The following is an 18299-nucleotide window of genomic DNA, read 5'->3' on the forward strand; positions in this document are numbered from 1 at the left end:
GTTGCTCCAGAAAAGAATATCAAGGTGAAGGAGGGTTCAAGTTTCAAGTTTATTATCTTTTTAATATACCGACAATCAACAAGTATCTGGCCGGTTAACAATAAAATTTTAAAAAGAGAAAAAAAATCATAGATATTTAAAGATGATATGAGTGAACATCAAAAACATTAACTGGACAGACATGAAAGTGAGGGGAAAAGGGAAAGGAGGGGAAAAGTTACATGTTTTGAGAAGAGAAGGAGAAAGTGGGAATGGGGTAAAACATAATACATAGAAACATAGAAACATAGAAATAGACGGCAGATAAGGGCCCACGGCCCATCTAGTCTGCCCACCTTAATGTCCCTCCCCTACCTTTGCCCTGTGAAGAGATCCCATGTGCCGATCCCATTTGGCCTTAAAATCAGGCACGCTGCTGGCCTCAATCATGGAGTGGGTGGGGTCGCTTTTTTAAAGCGGTTGGTTAAATAAGAGAGGGTTATATGTGCCTCAATCATGGAGAACAGAGGTGATCTGTAAGATTCGTCAAACAGTGAGAAAGGCAGAATGGCAACGGATAAAAACTAGGGACATAGATGATTGTGACAGCCCTAAGATCGTGCTGATGGAATATTTGAATCTGTGTGAAAAGGAGAAAAATAAATTCTTCCAAACTCGAATAAAAAATGTGATTAATAGACCGAGAGAATTATATCACGCTGTTCATTATTTGACAAAAGGGCGGGGTGACCAAGCGAGTACTAGTCACCCTGATAACTGTTACATGGAATTTTTGAAAGATAAATTGAAGTGTGTCAATAACAGTTTAAAAGATTTTTTTTTAAATTGATTTATAAGGGGGTGGGGTGTGTCTGTGTGTGTCAGTGAATGAATCATGGAGTGTGTTTGATAATGTGGTCAGGATGAGATAGGGAAGGCTATTAAAGGGTGCACGCCAGCCCAAACTCTGATGGATGCCTGTTCAGTAGGGATTATGTGGCAGCTTGCAGAACAAGTAGCTCCTTTTGTTATGAAATTAGTAAATAAATCTCTAGGAGGAGTATATCCAGAAGGATGTAAACAATCCACAATTAAGCCACTAATGAAGAAGCGAGGTATAAGTGTTGACCAGATGTCTAATTATTGCCCAATATCTATGGTTCCATTCTTAAGAAAAGTTTTGGAGAAAATAGTGATAAACCAGTTAGTCAAATTTGTTGATTGGAATGAGTGCTTAAATAATCAGTTCGGGTTTCGTAAGGCCCATTGTGTAGAACTACTGTTAATGTCTGTTGTGGATGCTTTGAGAGACATGGTGTGGATGAACAAGTGACATACTACATGGTTTCGTTTGACATTTCTGATGCTTTTGACTCCATTGATTTAAATTTGTTATTGAGAAAACAGGAAAATTTAGTAATGAGAGGTTCTGTTTTGCAATGGTTTAAATCATACCTATTTGACTACTTTTAGAGTGTATGATAGTTGTACCAGAGGAGGATCCGGTTTGGAGAGGTGTACCTCAGGGATCTGCATTATCAACGCTGCTGTTTAATATATATGTGGCGTCATTAGGAAAATTGTTTGAACAATTGCATGTCTTATATTGACAGTATGCCGACGATGTTATAGTCTTCTTTCCAGTACTCAAGTGTGTGTGTGGGGGGGGAGGGGGGGTTGGATCTATAATACTCTATAAAGATAGAAGAATGGATGAAGGGTCATGGTCTGTATTTAAATTTAGGAAAAACATAGGTGGTAATCGTAGGGAGAAGTGGGGAAGAGATGTGACCTGAATCCTTATGTGTTAGGGGGTAACGTTAAGAAGGAAATGATAGTTATAGGGGTTCTTTTGGACCGAGATTTAACCATGAAATTACAGATTAAAACCGTAAAGGCATGTTTTGGTCAACTTCATATGCTTCATCGCCTTAAACCATTGATCTTGATCTATGATTTTAGATCTGTTGTACAAGGGATGGTTTTGTCGAGGTTGGACTATTGCAACACACTCTACCTTGGAATTTCCAAGATAAGAGAGAGAGCATTACAATTGATACAAAATGCGGCAGCCAGGTTAATTTGGAGTGTAGATAGGATGATACACATGATGCCAATTTTGAAGTAATTACACTGGTTACCGGTTTTATTTTGAGTACAATACAAGGTTATTTCCGTGATCCATCAAACTGTTTATCATCATTAAACACACGTAAACTGTTTATCATCATTAAACACACGTTTTCCCTTTAGGCTAATAATTGGATCTCTTGATTGCTTCTCACTATTACACAGAAAAGCTGATATGAGCTGTACATGCAGGGAAGGTCGGTCTTGGTCAGCTTGAGCTCTGGCACAATAGAGGAACACAGGAACACTACTCAATATGGTCTATGTGGGAGAGATGTTTCACAGGTGGCAGGAATTCCACAAATGATCGTAAGGAGGACTGGCACTGGAACAGCAGTGGTCTGGGTTTGGCAGCTCTCTTCAGGCCTCAGACCCATACGTGAAGGGCAGCAGCTTAGGCATAGCATTGCATAGCCAGCAGGCCTCAGGATTGGAAACCATCAGCATGGAGTCCCCTCTTGGAAAGTCTTTGCCAGAAACCACCATCATGGGGTCCCTTCTTGGGGAGTGATAGCTAGGAGCCACGAGCCCTCTCAGGATTTTGTTTTTATGGACTCGGTTTGTCTTTTGGACTCGGTTCTTATCAGGGAAGATTCTTTACACACCTCCTATTCCGACCTCTTGACTTGATCATTCCTGGAACCTTGGCTCCTAGCTGGTGACCAGGGCTGTGGAGTCGGTAGATAAATGTTCCGACTCCGACTCCTCAGTTTTTTGTACTTCAGACTCCGACTCCAGGTACCCAAAATTTCCTCCGACTCCACAGCACTGGTTAATTTTCAGATCGTTAAAATGGAATGTCAAGTTGAGAGAAATGAGCATTTTCGACACCACCTTCTTTTTGCTTTTAATCAAGGTTCTAAGGCCGCAGAAGCTGCTCGCAACATTTGTGCTGTGTATATAGTGGGTGCTATAGCTGAAAGAATCGCTCGTGATTGGTATGCCAAGTTCAAAAATGGAGTCGGTAGATAAATACTCCGACTCCTCAGTTTTTTGTACTTCTGACTCCGACTCCAGGTACCCGAAATTTCCTCCGACTCCGACTCCACAGCCCTGCTGGTGACTCCCAGAATGTTTGGGCTCCAAGTTATCTAAAAGGGTCAGCAAGCCCCAGATAAGGCTCCAAGCCTGAAACATATGATAAGTTCCAGTGGTATCAGTTCAGGGCATCACTGATGAGACTCCTTAGGAGCAGAATTAGGCCAGAGGTTTTTCCTGCTTCAGACCCAGTCTCTGAATTTACAGAAGTGTATTCAGCTTTTGTTAAAAAATCGATATGTGCAGGACTAACCCTTACAATAGCACCCTTAGAATAAAATACAGTATTAAAGTGCTTTACAACCCGTAACTAAAAAGCAAGCAAAGCAAAACAGACAAAAATAAAATTGATTCTGGGTTAAGTCAGGACCCCAAAATACTGTTGTCACCATCTAAAAGGTAAAGAAAATGGATCTTTTCCAGATAAGCCCCGCCACTAATGGAAAAAGTGGATGCGCCGAAAGTTAAGCCCCGCCACCTTTTGCCAACGCACGCAACCTTAACCAGTGAAATTCTCAGCACAACGGCCCCACAACGCGGCGCGATGTGTATAAAGTAAAGTGGGGGGGGGGGGTTCCCCCCCCACGCCCCCCTGTCGGAGCACCCAAAAAAGATTATAAAAAAGAGGATATGAAACTTAACATTATAAAAAAATAGGATAAACTGTCGACCATTTTTTAAGGGCTCCGACGGGGGGGGGGGGGGGGCGTTGGGGGGGCGTGGGGGGGAACCCCCCACTTTACTTTCTACAGATCGCGCCTCTTTTTTATAATTTTTTTGGGTGGCAGGGGTTAACTTTTTGGCGGGGCTTATCTGGAAAAGATCCAAGAAAAGTATTAAATCTTAAGGTTTACTATAAAATGAGGTGAAAATTGTTCAATACAGGCAATGATTTCTAAAGCAACAGAGTCAGATTATAAAATGTAGATGTGGACTTATAGTGAACTCTTGAGGGAGGTGAATTGAATAAAACATTACTAGTTTAGGAACAAAGAACATGCAAAGGAGCATGAAGGATATGTACTGAGGATGAATCAAGGGAGAATCAGGAATAAGACTTGCAAGAAAATGTAGGCGGAAGAAGACGCAAGCATAACACCTTGGATATATTGTAGGCAAACACCCCTGAGAACCTCAAATAGTTATATTTCTAAGAGAGACATTGTGTATTTGAATTCAAACTTCTAAGCAGTCATTTTCCTCTTTGCCAGCAAGAGAGAGATTCACCTTTGCTCCCAATCTCCTGACTGTGACATCACTGTTTTGGGACTTTTCAGAGCAGTACAATACATGATAAGAGGTCCTCCTAAGAAGTACTAGCTAAGGACAGTGTAACTCAGGAAGGTGGGGGCTTGCTCTCTGTGGTTATTAGCCTTAGTATTGGGAATGCATTTGTCAGGGAAATATAGAAAGGTCAGTTTTGGCACTACGTGATGTCACGCTTCAGTATGGCTCCATGATAATAAGGGTATATACCATATAGTCAATAAAAATGATGAATGTGATGTAATCTGTAACTAGGCTACTAGAAATATTATGCCGACAGGTATTACAGAAAGAAAAAAAGAGAGGATTTGGACCCAAAAAAACATCAGATTGCTATATCGTATGTATGTTATCCTTATAGCCAATATGCTGTACTTTGCTATTCCATATGAGTTGCCTTTTGCTTATTGCTAATAAACCTATCTTACTGTAACTGTCACGAGGTCTTTATTATGGGTTGATGATAAGATCTGCAGCCAATCTTATCAGTACGCTGCTGGTTGGCTAGTTTTCAGACTTCATAGTAAATGGCGTTATAAGCTAATGTGATACTACACTTCAGTAAATCTAGCCCTAAATGTGGAATTTATTTCACTACCGACCTTACTGGCATCCTTCCATTCTGCTTTCATGAAAACATCTTGTTTCTCTTGTTTAATGGATCATTTCTGGCATTCTTTTTAGTCTGGTCTGTTATTGCCGTCTCCCGTTTCCCCACAAAGAACGTCTTTATTTCTGGTTAGGAAATAAGGTATGTGCTGCTTTTTCTCGAGCTGCAGTTTGTAGCATAATCTCAAATCTGTGGATCTCATTCATACTGTGTTTGTGAATGTGTGATTTTTCACTCTTGCGGAAACAGTGTCTTTATTTTGAGGCTTGTTTCTTACTCATATGAAGTGCTACTACACCTTTGCCTTTACGGTATTTCAGAGACTTCAGACCTATTTTGAAACTCCCTGGGGGCTTTTGCGCTGAGTTTACACTCTATTTTATCTCATGTTGCTATTACGTACCAAAGAAACACCTAGTTCTTTGCACTGTTATTTTTAATTTACTTAATTTAAACTTGGGTTTTTTTCTGAGGTCGCTCTTTAGTTTGTATTTCTATCTTAGTTCTTGGCTTCATTTCTGTATTATAATATTTGGATACTAAACTTGCCATCTGTTCCCTGGTTCCATGCTCTCTAATACAAGGATAATTGTCTTAATTACACTATGTAACAAAATTGTATTTATTTATTTATCTTTTGCTCCTGGGTAATAAGTGAGCTTTCTTGATTGCCTATGCCACAAAAGTATAGAAAATGATTTGTCATTCTCCTCAAACTTTGCTTTTGTGACCAGGACATTGATATTTACCTTTTTTGCAGAACATTATTGATTTCAAGCTGAGTAAACTTAGGGATAATTCAGGTAGAAAGGCTTACTGTGGCTGTGGGCGAAGATGGTAAGGGCAGAGGAAGGGGTGTGGTGTGGGCGTACGTACCCACAACACACTGGCGTGCTGTGGTAAAGTCGTGCGGCGTGCAGTGCTTCTAACCACTGGTTTAGCGCAGGAACCTTTACTAGCTGCAAAAAAGCAGACATGTTAACCACAGCGCATGTGAGCGGAAATGTGTCTCTCGGCAGACACACTTACAAGCCACACTTTCTGGCCCATGATAATTTCTGAATTGCTGTGGGCAAAGTTGGTGGTAGGCGCCTGCTGCATTAATTTTGGCCATAGGCCTTAGAGCAGGGGTGTCAAAGTCCCTCCTCGAGGGCCGCAATCCAGTCAGGTTTTCAGGATTCCCCCAATGACTATGCATGAGATCTATTTGCATGCACCGCTTTCATTGTATGCTAATAGATCTCATGCATATTCATTGGGGAAATATATATATATATATATATATATATATATATATATATGTATATATATATATATATATATATATGTTGGTTTTTTTTTTGGGGGGGGGCAGCAGTGTTGGAATGAGGCAAGGGGGAGTTGCAGTCATAACAAAATGCAAACCTTGATAGACACACAAACTCAAAGAACAAGCAACATGTATTTTTATACATAAGGAGGGTGATTAGTTTCCAGATGACCCTTTTCCTTGGAAAGTAGCTTCATATAATAAGAAGCAATTTTTTTCACTTTGTATTCAATTGGCAGTACAAAGTGTAACCCTTATTTTTTTTTTCCCCATTCACTGCCAGGTCTTCCAAGGTTTGCGAACCAGCCTGAACCCACATCTGTTTATCAAGGTGATAACGTAGTTCTGAACTGTGAAATCAATGCTGATCTGGTGTCATTTCTGAGATGGGAGCAGGATCGGGAACCCCTTATTCTGGATGAACGGATGGTTAAACTACCTAACGGAGCTCTGGTTATCAGTAATGCTACAGAGAGTGATGGAGGAGTGTATCGATGTGTGGTAGAAAATAGTGGCTCCCCAAAGTACAGCGATGAAGCAGAACTTAAAGTTCTTCAAGGTAGAACACTTTTTTTACAGAGCTGCACATTGATTAAAATTTGTAATTGCTCAATTTATTACAAAATCCAGCCAGCAAATATTTTTATTTTCCAGTACACTGCTATTATAATAATCCTGATTATATAAAAGGCTCTCTCTCCCCTGCCATATAGTTCTCTCTCGTTCTCTCTCTCTCTCTATTGTACTGAAATGCGAGGTAATAATTAGCACAAATGTAATAAACTTGCACAATTTGCAAATTTGATTTTCTGTTTTTGCTTGGCAAAATCTATTAGTACAACTGCATTTGGAAAGTATCACATAATGTATGTGACAAAATAACTGCAAGGAAGTTCTTGTGGTGGTAGTGATAGCAGCAACGGACTTGTCTCCTGTTGTCATAAGTGGACATTTACTAAAGAAAAGATCAGTTGATAGATGGATGATTTCCCAGAAAGGCATCTGCCCAGCATCATCTGACAGTGAAATAGCAATTTTGAGGGGAAAAACGTAATTATTATTATTTTTGCTATTCTATGCAGAACCTGGAGAGGAGAGGCGTTTGGTCTTTCTGCATCGGCCTTTGCCACTTAGCAGAGTTGTCGGACAGAGTGCAATTCTCCCATGTGTTGCTTCAGGATTTCCATATCCACTCGTTCACTGGACTAGAAGAGAGGATGAAATGATCTTAGAAAGGTGAGTGGATAAAATTAAGTTCTTATCTATTGTAGATGGTGATTACGACTACTACTACTACTATTTATCACTTCTATAGTGCTGAAAGGTGTACATTTTAACGTTTAATAGACGGTCCCTTCTTGGACGAGCTTATAGTCAAACTTGGACGGACAGACATGACGTATAGGGTTGGGGGAAGCAGAACTCAAGGTGAGAGACGTTAGGAGCAGAAAGCAGTTTTGAAGAGGTGGCCTTTTAACTTGGACTTGAACACTGCCAGAAACTGAGTTTGCCATAGCGATTCGGGCATTATACTTAAAGAAGAAAAGCTTTATTCCTTATTCTGTTTAAAACATTAAGCATCAGTTTGCTTACCTTCATGGATCATTTTATTACTTGTATCTTTTTTGGGGGAAATTACTGCTGGGGCTGGAATTTAATTTAGAATGTGGCAGGTTTACATCATCGTAGTCATACTTTCCAACATTCAGAGGTCTGTACCTCAGTTATGTTGATTTATTCCTCTGCAATCTCCAAAACATTTTGCAGTTAAAAACGAATTGGCAGAGCAAGAATTTGCAATGGTGATTCTTAGTCTTGAATTTAATCAGTTTGCCATCTAAATATGTGTATATACAGGTCAGCCATAGAGATCCCTTGTCATTATATACAGCCTGTTGGGAGACATGAATTTAAAATACTCTACCTTACTAAGTATGTCGCTACTAACACTGAAGTGATAAGTCAGATAGGATGAGTGCATTGTTTTGCAGACGTTTTCTAGTAGGAAGTATCTTCAAAGGAACATATTTTCTTAAAACTCATGAGCCCAATTTGGCTCTGGCTTTGATTGGCTTGCTCAGGTCTTATGGTCACAGACAGAAATGTCATAGACTATCAGCTTTCTGGAAAAGGGACCCAATACAAAACATAAGAATAGCCTTACTGGATCAGACCAATGGTCCATCCAGCCCAGCATCCCATCTTCTTGGTGGCCAATCCAGGTCACAAGTACCTGGCAAAAACCCAAACAGTAGCAGCATTCCATGCTACCGATCCAGGGCAAGCAATGACTTCCCTCATGTCTGTCTCACTAGCAGACTATGGATTTTTCCTCCAGGAACTTGTCCTTACTCTTTGATAGCTAATGATTTCTTACAGGGAATTTTTTCTTCTTTGTTAAGACTCGCTTTTGGATCACATTTTGGATCAATTTGAGAACTTGAAAAGATTTATGTTATATTAATATTGCTTATTTTGGTTTTGATGTGATATAAATTATCATTGATCATGAATCCTCTTTCTATACAAGTTTATCTTGATTGTATAAATTGAAAACTTATAAATAAATAAAAAAAGAAAAGGTTCTTTTTTTGTCCAAACCTTTTCAAAACCCAGCTATGTTAACCACTCTTACCACAACCTCTGGCAATGCGTTCCAGAGCCTAATTATTCTCTGAGTGAAAAAATATTTCCTCCTATTGGTTTTAAAAGTATTTCCCTGTAACTTCATTGAGTGTTCTAGCCCTTGTAATTTTTGATGGATAAAAAAAAAAAAATCAGTCCACTGTCACTTGTTTTAACATCAGGAAAAAAAACATTTCTAATCCTATCAATAAGTTCTTCCCATCGTTTCCAAGCCCCCACCAAAAAAAAAACAAGACTAAAGCCACAAACAAACCTCAAAACTCAATCCCTCTCAGGATCTAAAACAAAGCCTCCTATTAGTGTTGCTAGTTGTCCCACAGAATCAGTTGAAGCCTTGAATATTTATAGAATTTAAAGAAATCAAAAGAAAGCTGTAATCTTCCTTCAGACTGACCCAAGATGTCTTCTTAAGAGGAAGAAGATATGAGACATAGGTGGGTATGTTGTTTCAGGATCTTAAGTTCTTCAAAAAAGTACTTCTTTAACATATCAACTGGATGAAATATAGGAGACAGGAAAATTAATCAATCTGAATTATATCTCCTATGGACATTTTCCAAATTCCAAACCTTTTTCAAACCATGCTAAGATCACTGATTTCACCACATAAATAGATTGTAACCTACCCTCTCTAACTGCATTCCATATGTATTTTTCATACAGTTCTTCACTGTCAGTTTAATTTCCATCCTATAAGTTCACATAGAATTTTTCTTTTTTCAACCATCTTTATTTTCTCTTCTTTATTAATTTCCAGGTACTTTAGTTAGATTGTGAGCCTTCGGGACAGTAAGGGAATTTTTTTAAGTACCTTCTTACTTCTCATTTATAATCTTAATGTATATTTTCTTCAAACCGCTTAGAACCTAACGGATGTAGCGGTATATAAGAAATAAATTACATTACATTACATTACATATTCCCCAGCAATGAATTCCAGAGTTTAATTACACGTTGAGCAAGTGATTCACATCTACCCTTTCCACTCTACTCATTATTTTATAGACCTTTATCATATCACCCCTGAGCTATCTCTTCTCCAAGCTGAAGAGCCTTAGCAGCTTTAGCCTCTCCTCATAGGAAAGTCGTCCCATCCATTTTATCATTTTTGACGCCCTTCTCTGTACCTTTTCTGATTCCACTATATCTTTTTGGAGATACGGCAACCAGAACTACACACAATATTCGCGGTGTGGCCATACCATAGAGTGATACAAGGGCATTATAATATTTTCGTCTTTTGTTTTCAATTCCTTTCCTGATAATTCCTAACATTCTATTTGCTTTCTTAGCAGCCGCCACACACTGAACTGAGGGTTTAAGAATATAAAAATAGTCTTTCTGAGTCAGACCAATGGTCCATCAAGCCCAGTAGTCTGTTCTCACAGTGACCAAACCAGGTCCCTAGTACCTGACCAAAACCCAAGGAGTAGCAACATTCTGTGCTACCGATCTAGAGTAATCAGTGGCTTCCCATATGTCTTTCTCAATAACAGACTATGGACTTTTTCTCCAGGAACTTGTCCAAATCTTTTTTTAAACCAGCTACATTAACTGCTTTTACCAAATCCACTGGCAATGCGTTCCAGAGCTTAACTATTCCTGAGTGAAAAAATATTTCCTCCTATTGGTTTTAAAAGTATTTCTCTGTCACTTCGAGTGTCCCCTAGTCTTTGTAATTTTTGACGGAGTGAAAAATCGATCAACTTGTACTCGTTCTATTCCACTCAGGATTTTGTAAACTTCAATCATATCTCCCCTCAGCTGTCTCTTTTCCAAGCTGAAGAGCCCTAACCTTTATAGTCTTCCCTCATACGAGAGGAGTTCCATCCCCTTGATCATTTTGGTTGCTCCTCTTAGAACCTTTTCTTTTTTTATTTATTTATAAGTTTTCAATTTATACAATCAAGATAAACTTGTATAGAAAGAGGATTCATGATCAATGATGTTAACTTATATCACATCAAAACCAAAATAAGCAATATTAATATAACATAAATCTTTTCAAGTTCTCAAATAGATCCAAAATGTGATCCAAAAGCGAGTCTTAACAAAGAAGAAAAAATTCCCTGTAAGAAATCATTAGCTATCAAAGAGTAAGGACATTTTATTCCATTAAGCACTCTCCTTCTCGAAGCGGGATAGGGACAGGAAGGTCGTCAATTGGAGAGGTTCAAAGAAAACAAACTTCTGAGTTTTATAGTGAATTACACACTTACAGGGGTGTCTAAGAAAAAAGTTTGCCCCTAAAGCCAAAACACCAGGTTTCAACAACAAAAATTCTCTTCTACGCTTTTGAGTATCCCTTTCTAAATCTGGAAACATTTGTATCTTATAACCTAGAAATTCTTTTTGCCTATGTTTATAGAACATTCTCAGGAGCCAACTCTTATCGGGAGTTAGTGCTAGCGTCAAAGTAAAGTTGCTGAAACAGACATTTCTCTATCAGATGTTTCTAGTAAAGCTGATATGTTCATAGGCTCTTGATTTATTACTTGTTGAGTGTCCCGTATCTTAGTCGGAAGGTAATAAACTTGTATGAAAGGTGGAAATGAAGACTCGGGAATTTACAATATTTCTAAAAGATATCGTTTCAGCATTTTTCTAGGTGTTATCATAGGAACTTTTGGAAAATTACCGTATTTTCACGTAGATAACGCGCACCCGTGTAAATCGCGCACACGGGTATAGCACGCGAAAAACACAAATTTATGTACAGAAATTTTTATATACCGCGCACACCCGTATACCGCGCATGCTGCCCGACTCTCCTTTCGCCCGCCCCGACTCTCCTCTGGCCACCCCGACTCTCCTTTCGCCCGCCCCGACTCTCCTCTCCCCCTTGAAGTTCTGTCCCCACCCTGAAAGCCTGATGCCCCCCCCCCGACGTCCGATTCACCCCCCCCCACAGGACCGCTCGCACCCCCACCTCGAAGGACCGCTCGCACGCACCCGCACCCCCACCCCGAAGGACCGCTCGCACGCACTCCCACCCGCACCCCCACCCTGAAGGACCGCTCGCACCCCCACAGCCTCCCGACCCCCCCATCATGTAGAAGCTCCTATCGGTGTCCTGCTGCTTCCTCTTGGCGGTCCCGACTCCCCGACACGATCGGGGCAAGAGGGAGCTCAAGTTCTCTTGCCCCAGCCAACCGCGGCACCCCCGACACGATTGGGGCAAGAGGGAGCGCAAGCCCTCTTGCCCCAGCCAACCGCGGCACCCCCGACACGATCGGGGCAAGAGGGAGCTCAAGCCCTCTTGCCCCAGCCAACCGCGGCACCCCCGACACGATCGGGGCAAGAGGGAGCTCAAGCCCTCTTACCCCAGCCAACCGCGGCACCCCCGACACGATCGGGGCAAGAGGGAGCTCAAGCCCTCTTGCCCCCCCAACTCCCTGACACGATCGGGGCAAAAGGGAGCCCAAGCCCTCTTGCCCCACCTACTCCCCAACTCCCCGACAATATCGGGCCAGGAGGGAGCCCAAGTCCTCCTGGCCCTGGCGACCCCCCCCCTAGTTGTTCGGACCAGGAGGGAGCCCAAACCCTCCTGGCCACGGCGACCCCCTGCCCCCACCCCGCACTACATTACGGGCAGAAGGGATCCCAGGCCCTCCTGCCCTCGACGCAAACCCCCTCCCCCCAACAACCACCCCCCCAGCCGACCCGCGACCCCCCTGGCCGACCACCACAACACCCCCACCCCCCTTCCCCGTACCTTAGTGTAGTTGGCCGGACAGACGGGAGCCAAACCCGCCTGTCCAGCAGGCAGCCAACGACGGAATGAGGCCGGATTGGCCCATCCGTCCCAAAGCTCCGCCTACTGGTGGGATCTAAGGCGCCTGGGCCAATCAGAATAGGACCGGGAGCCTTAGGTCCCTCCTGGGAGCGGGACCTTTGGCACATGGTCGGGTTGGGCCCATGTGCCTCAGGCCCCGCCCCCAGGAGGGACCTAAGGCTCCCGGGCCTATTCTGATTGGCCCAGGCGCCTTAGGCCCCACCAGTAGGCGGAGCTTTGGGACGGATGGGCCAATCCGGCCTCATTCCATAGTTGGCTGCCTGCCGGACAGGCGGGTTTGGCTCCTGTCTGTCCGGCCAACTATACAAAGGTACGGGGAAGGGGGGTGGGGGTGTCGTGGGGGTCGGCCAGGGGGGTCGCGGGTCGGCTGGGGGGGCGGTCGGAGGTTCTTGGGGGGGGCGGTCGTTGGGGGGAGGGGGTTTGCGTCGAGGGCAGGAGGGCCTGGGATCCCTCCTGCCCGTAATGTAGTGTGGGGTGGGGGTAGGGGGTCGCCGTGGCCAGGAGGGTTTGGGCTCCCTCCTGGCCCGAACAACTAGCGGGGGGGGGGGGGTTGCCAGGACCAGGAGGACTTGGGCTCCCTCCTGGCCCGATATTGTCAGGGAGTTGGGGAGTCGGCGGGGCAAGAGAACTTGGGCTCCCTTTTGCCCCGATCGTGTCGGGGAGTCGGGGGGGCAAGAGGGCTTGAGCTCCCTCTTGCCCCGATCGTGTCGGGGGTGCTGCGGGTGGCTGGGGCAAGAGGGCTTGAGCTCCCTCTTGCCCCGATCGTGTCAGGTGTCGGGACCGCCAAGAGGAAGCAGCAGGACACCGGTAGGAGCTTCTACATGATGGGGGGGTCGGAAGGCTGTGGGGGTGCGAGCGGTCCTTCGGGGTGGGGGTGCGGGTGCGTGCCAGCGGTCCTTCGGGGTGGGGGTGCGAGCGGTCCTGCGGGGGGGGGGGGGGGTGAATAGGATGTCGGGGGGGAACTATGTAAAAAAAATTTTGTACAACGCGCTCACGCGTATAACGTGCAAGGGTATGCGCGGTACGTAAAAACCACGTATAACGCGCGCGTTATATGCGAGAAAATACGGTAATCAGTCTGAAGTTATTATTCCTGGAAAAGTTCTCCAGTGATTCAAATTTCCTTCTTAAACTTGTATTATCTGTAATCAATTTTTCTTGTAGTTTCATTTATATTCCTATATCTCCTTGTAAGTTATTTATTAAGGATTTAGAAACATCCAATTCTTGTTTTAAATTTCCAATTTCATTATCATGCTTTTTAATTTTCCCTTCTATTTGTTGGAACTGAGAATTAAAGCTCTTACCTAGGTTAGTAATCAGGTCCCAAAGGGATTCTAAAGTGATTTCATGGGGTTTTTGAGGGAAGAAAAATTGTAAATTCAGTTCAGTCTGCTCACCAACTGCTGGATTTTTCTGTCTCTGCTCCAGCTGAGGTGATCTTATTCCGGTTGATGTTAAATCCTCACTCAGGCTCTCTTGAAAAGGTTGAGAACCCGAATTTCTGCTCTCCGACTTGATTTCTCTGGCTTCTGGGAGAGAGTGTTCTCCATCTCCCGGAAGCACTCCCTCCCACGGGGAGCTGGTGTGTGAGACTGTAGGGGCGTTGCTCTAGCGTCGGGGCTCAACGTTGTTTCTAGCCCCAAGGAGACCGCCTGCATCGCGCCTCTCTGCCGCGTCTCCAGCGGGGAAATCGCTGACGCTGCTGTCATGTCCTACATATGCCATAGGAGTTCGTCAATGTTGCTGAGTGCAGCAGGCCCAGAGCGCCGCGAGGCTCCAGCCACGCTCCTACCTCTTCTCTTCAGCATCTGCCCAAAGAATATAATTCTCGTCATGAGAAAACAGGTAAATTGTTGACGAATTCCCAGACATTCTCTCCTCAAGCTTATGCTGCCACCATCTTGGATCCCTCTTTGAACCTTTTCTAGTGCCGCTATATCTTTCTTGAGATAAGGAGACCAGAATTGAATGCAATTCTCCAGATGAGGTCGCACCATGGAGCGGTACAGGGACATTATAACATTCTTAGTCTTGTTAACCATCCTTTTTAAAATAATTCTTAGCATCCTGTTTGCTTTTTTGGCCGCCGCACATTGGGCAGGAGGTTTCATCGTATTGTCTACAATGACATCCAGATCCTTTTCTTGGGCGCAAACCCCCAAGATGGACCCTAGCATCCAGGAACTGATTTGGGTTATTCTTCCTAATATGCATCACTTTGCATTTGCCCACATTAAATTTCATCTGCCACTTGGATGCCCAATCTTCCAATTTCTTAAGGTCTGTTTGTCATTTTTCACAATCCGCATGAGTTTTAACAACTTTGAACAGTTCAGTGTCATCTGCAAATTTAATCACCTCACTTGTCATTCCAATTTCCAGATCATTTATAAATAAATTAAATATCAATGGTCCCAGTACAGATCCCTGCGGTACTCCACAGTTTACTCTCCTCAATGTAACCTCAACAATGACGCCTAGATCCTTTGGGCAAAGACTCCTAACACTGAACCCAGCATCACATAGCTATAGTTTGGGTTCCTCTTTCCCACATGCACCACTTTGCACTTGCTCACATTAAACATCATCTGCCATTTTGATGCCCAGTCTTTCAGTCTCACAAGGTCTCTTGCAGTTTTTCACAATCCTCTTGCGGTTGAACAACTTTGTGTCATCAGCAAATTGAATTACTGTATTTTTTGCTCCATAAGACGCACCCTAGATTTAGAGGAGGAAAAAACCCATTCTGAGCCAAATTCTCCCTGCCAAGCTCTGCACCCAACCCCACACTCCTTGCCAGGCTCTGCACCCTGTGCCCCCCTCTGGTGGTCTAGTAGTAGGCTGGGACAGGGCAAGTAGGCCTAGTGACAGGCAGGAAGGCCCCATACCCCCCCCAGTACCCTTTTAGTTTGAAACAATTTTATGACAAAAATCACACATAGCAACATAACACATCCAAGTCAAAGTTTTCAATATACAAACAATAACCAGTACTGAACACAACCCTCTCTTGCAGCCCACCACAAAGCCAACCCCCCCATCCCAGGAGTATCCAGTCCTGCCCTCCCTACAGAGTAGACCCAACCCAGTACCTTTTTTAAATCATCCCCCCATACCTTTTAAAATCATCCCTCGTGCCCCCTAGTACTTTTAGATCATCCCCCCCTATACCTGGTGGTCCTGTGTGTATCTCTCCCTCACTAGAGGTGCACAGGTCAGGAGAGCGGATGTCAGGCATGAGCTTTCCGTGCTCCCGCCAGGCCCCGCGCTATTTTCTAAATGGCTGCCATCAGTTCTCGTGAGTCGTGCGAGAACTGATGCCAGCCATTCAGAATGTGGCACGGGCCCAAGCGAGAGCGCGGAAAGCTTGCTCCTGACATCCGTGCTCCTGACCTGAGGGAGGGATACGCTCTGGACCACCAGGTACTACGATGGCAGGCCGGTGTTTTTAAAGGTGCAGCAGCGGTGGCTGCGTGTCTTAAAATGGTCCGGGGGGGGGGGGGGTTAAAATTTGTACCTTCGCTCCATAAGATGCACCGATATTTCCACCCACTTTTGGGTGGAAAAAAAGTGCGTCTTATGGAGCAAAAAATACAGCATCTCACTAGTTATTCCCATCTCATATTGATAAATATGTTAAAAAACAAACAGCAGTCCCAGCATAGACTCCTGGGGAACCCCATTATTTACCCTTCTCCATTGAGAATATTGAACATTTAAACCCACTCTTTGTTTTTGTCTTTTAACCAGTTCTCAATCCATAAAAGAACATTACCTCCTATCCCATAACTTTCTAATTTTTTTATGAGGTACTTTGTCAAATGTTCTCCTTTCTTTAAGAGACTCTTGACAGGGTCACATTTGATACTACTGCCATAGACTATTTTCCAGATCTGCAGAGAGTGTATGGGTGTCACATCTATAGTCCTAGCCCATATTGTTTTGTGAAAACTATAAATAGCTGTGTACAATAGCCTGCAGCACATCTTGTTAACTAAAGGTGGTGTATGCTATAAAATAATGCCACATCTTTTATTTTAAAGTCCAGTTAAACCTTTCCACTACAGCCACCTAAACATCATTATTGGTCACAAAATGATGAACCCCTCTTTGTATTAATAAATTGTTCAGAGACCTATTTAAAAATTCTTTACCCTTGTCTGTCTATTTTTTTCAAGTGTACGACCTAGATTAAATATTGTTTCAGAGGCTTTGGCAACTTCATAACTTTTTTTTTTTTTTTAACTCTCGACTCAACTCTCGACAAATTTGTCCCTGTCTCTACAGAATCTATCTTCATCCCCATCCCATCCACACGAGTTCTGTCCCTGTCCCTCCCTGCGAGCTCTATCCTCACCTGCACAAGCCTCGAGCATAGGCTTACTTCCATCTCTTCCCACCATGTTTTTGAAAATACATACGGCTACAAAAATTTATCAGATTGTTCAAAATATCTGTTTCCAGCTGCCCTGTGAGATTACATCAATCAATCTTCTTGGAAGCTTGAAGTAGTTGTTCCATATTTGTTAAAGTTGTGAACGCTGCTTTGTGGAGTTATGCCGGAACTGTACAAAACACACCCCTGGAAATGCCACTGCAAATAAGAACATAAGAATTGCCGCTGCTGGGTCAGACCAGTGGTCCATCGTGTCCAGCAGTCCGTGTGCATAAGCGCAGTCCCTGAGTTAGACGCCAGACTTAAGTACGACTCAAACTTAAGAATGTGTTTGTGGCTTCATTTGATTTCACTGAGCAGGATTTCCAGTGGCCTAGACTCCTACACTGCTCCTGCAGCAGATTCAGGAACATCCTTTTGTCATCTGGGAGCAGAGGTAAGCAGCAAGAATCTTAAAATCTAGAAGTTCTGAGTTTCATATAAATCTGACTTAAGAACAGCTTTAAAAACATAATTAGTTCTTAACCAGGGGACTGCTGCATATATTTTCAGCTGTACAGAGGGAGGGCTGTTTCAAGCTATCCATTTATTTCTCTGTTGAGAAATAGTATTGAATTAGCTACATTAGTGGGTGGTATTATCCAGTGATGCTAGGTTGAAACACCTTTTCCAGAGCTCAGAACTAGTGTTGAATTTTGAGCATGTAAAAACCATTGTATGCACAGCAGTCTCCTCCGTTTTAGCTTTTTCCACTCTGCTGAACAGATGTGTAAACAAAGCACTCCTAGAAAACAGTCTCGAAGGCTCTTATTGTTTTTATCAATGCAGTTTTTCTTTTCTTTTTCGTGTGTTTTGCTGGGAGGACTGGGAGAGGAGGGTTTTCCCCCCCCCCCCCACTTGGAGCAAAGTTAAAATTAATAGTTTGTAGGGTTCAGTTCTTATAGTAACTGCTGTTGCTTCAGTGTGGAGTCATGATGCAGGCCAAATTAGGGCCTCTCCAACTTCGGATAGAAAAATGGCTAAGCATGTGTAGAGATGACTGGAGAGCTGCATTCTCCAAGAAAAATATATATATATATTTTTTTTCCTTTTTCTAACCCCTGCAGTTTTCAGAACAGGGACCTAC

The 18299-nt window shown here is 43.2% G+C and overlaps 1 protein-coding gene across 11 annotated transcripts in view; it reads left to right on the forward strand.

Moving 5' to 3' along the window:
• NEO1 (neogenin 1) overlaps positions 1–18299 on the forward strand; it is a 360380-nt gene that overhangs the window by 150099 nt on the left and 191982 nt on the right. For all 11 annotated transcript variants that reach the window (XM_033919940.1, XM_033919941.1, XM_033919937.1 and 8 more), the window contains exons 3-4: positions 6616–6891; positions 7415–7568. In XM_033919940.1, coding sequence (XP_033775831.1) covers positions 6616–6891; positions 7415–7568 — 430 coding nt within the window. The remainder of the gene's footprint in view (positions 1–6615; positions 6892–7414; positions 7569–18299) is intronic.

Source organism: Geotrypetes seraphini, chromosome 14 (genome assembly GCF_902459505.1).
Source record: "Geotrypetes seraphini chromosome 14, aGeoSer1.1, whole genome shotgun sequence".
In the NCBI taxonomy this organism is placed as follows: domain Eukaryota; kingdom Metazoa; phylum Chordata; class Amphibia; order Gymnophiona; family Dermophiidae; genus Geotrypetes; species Geotrypetes seraphini.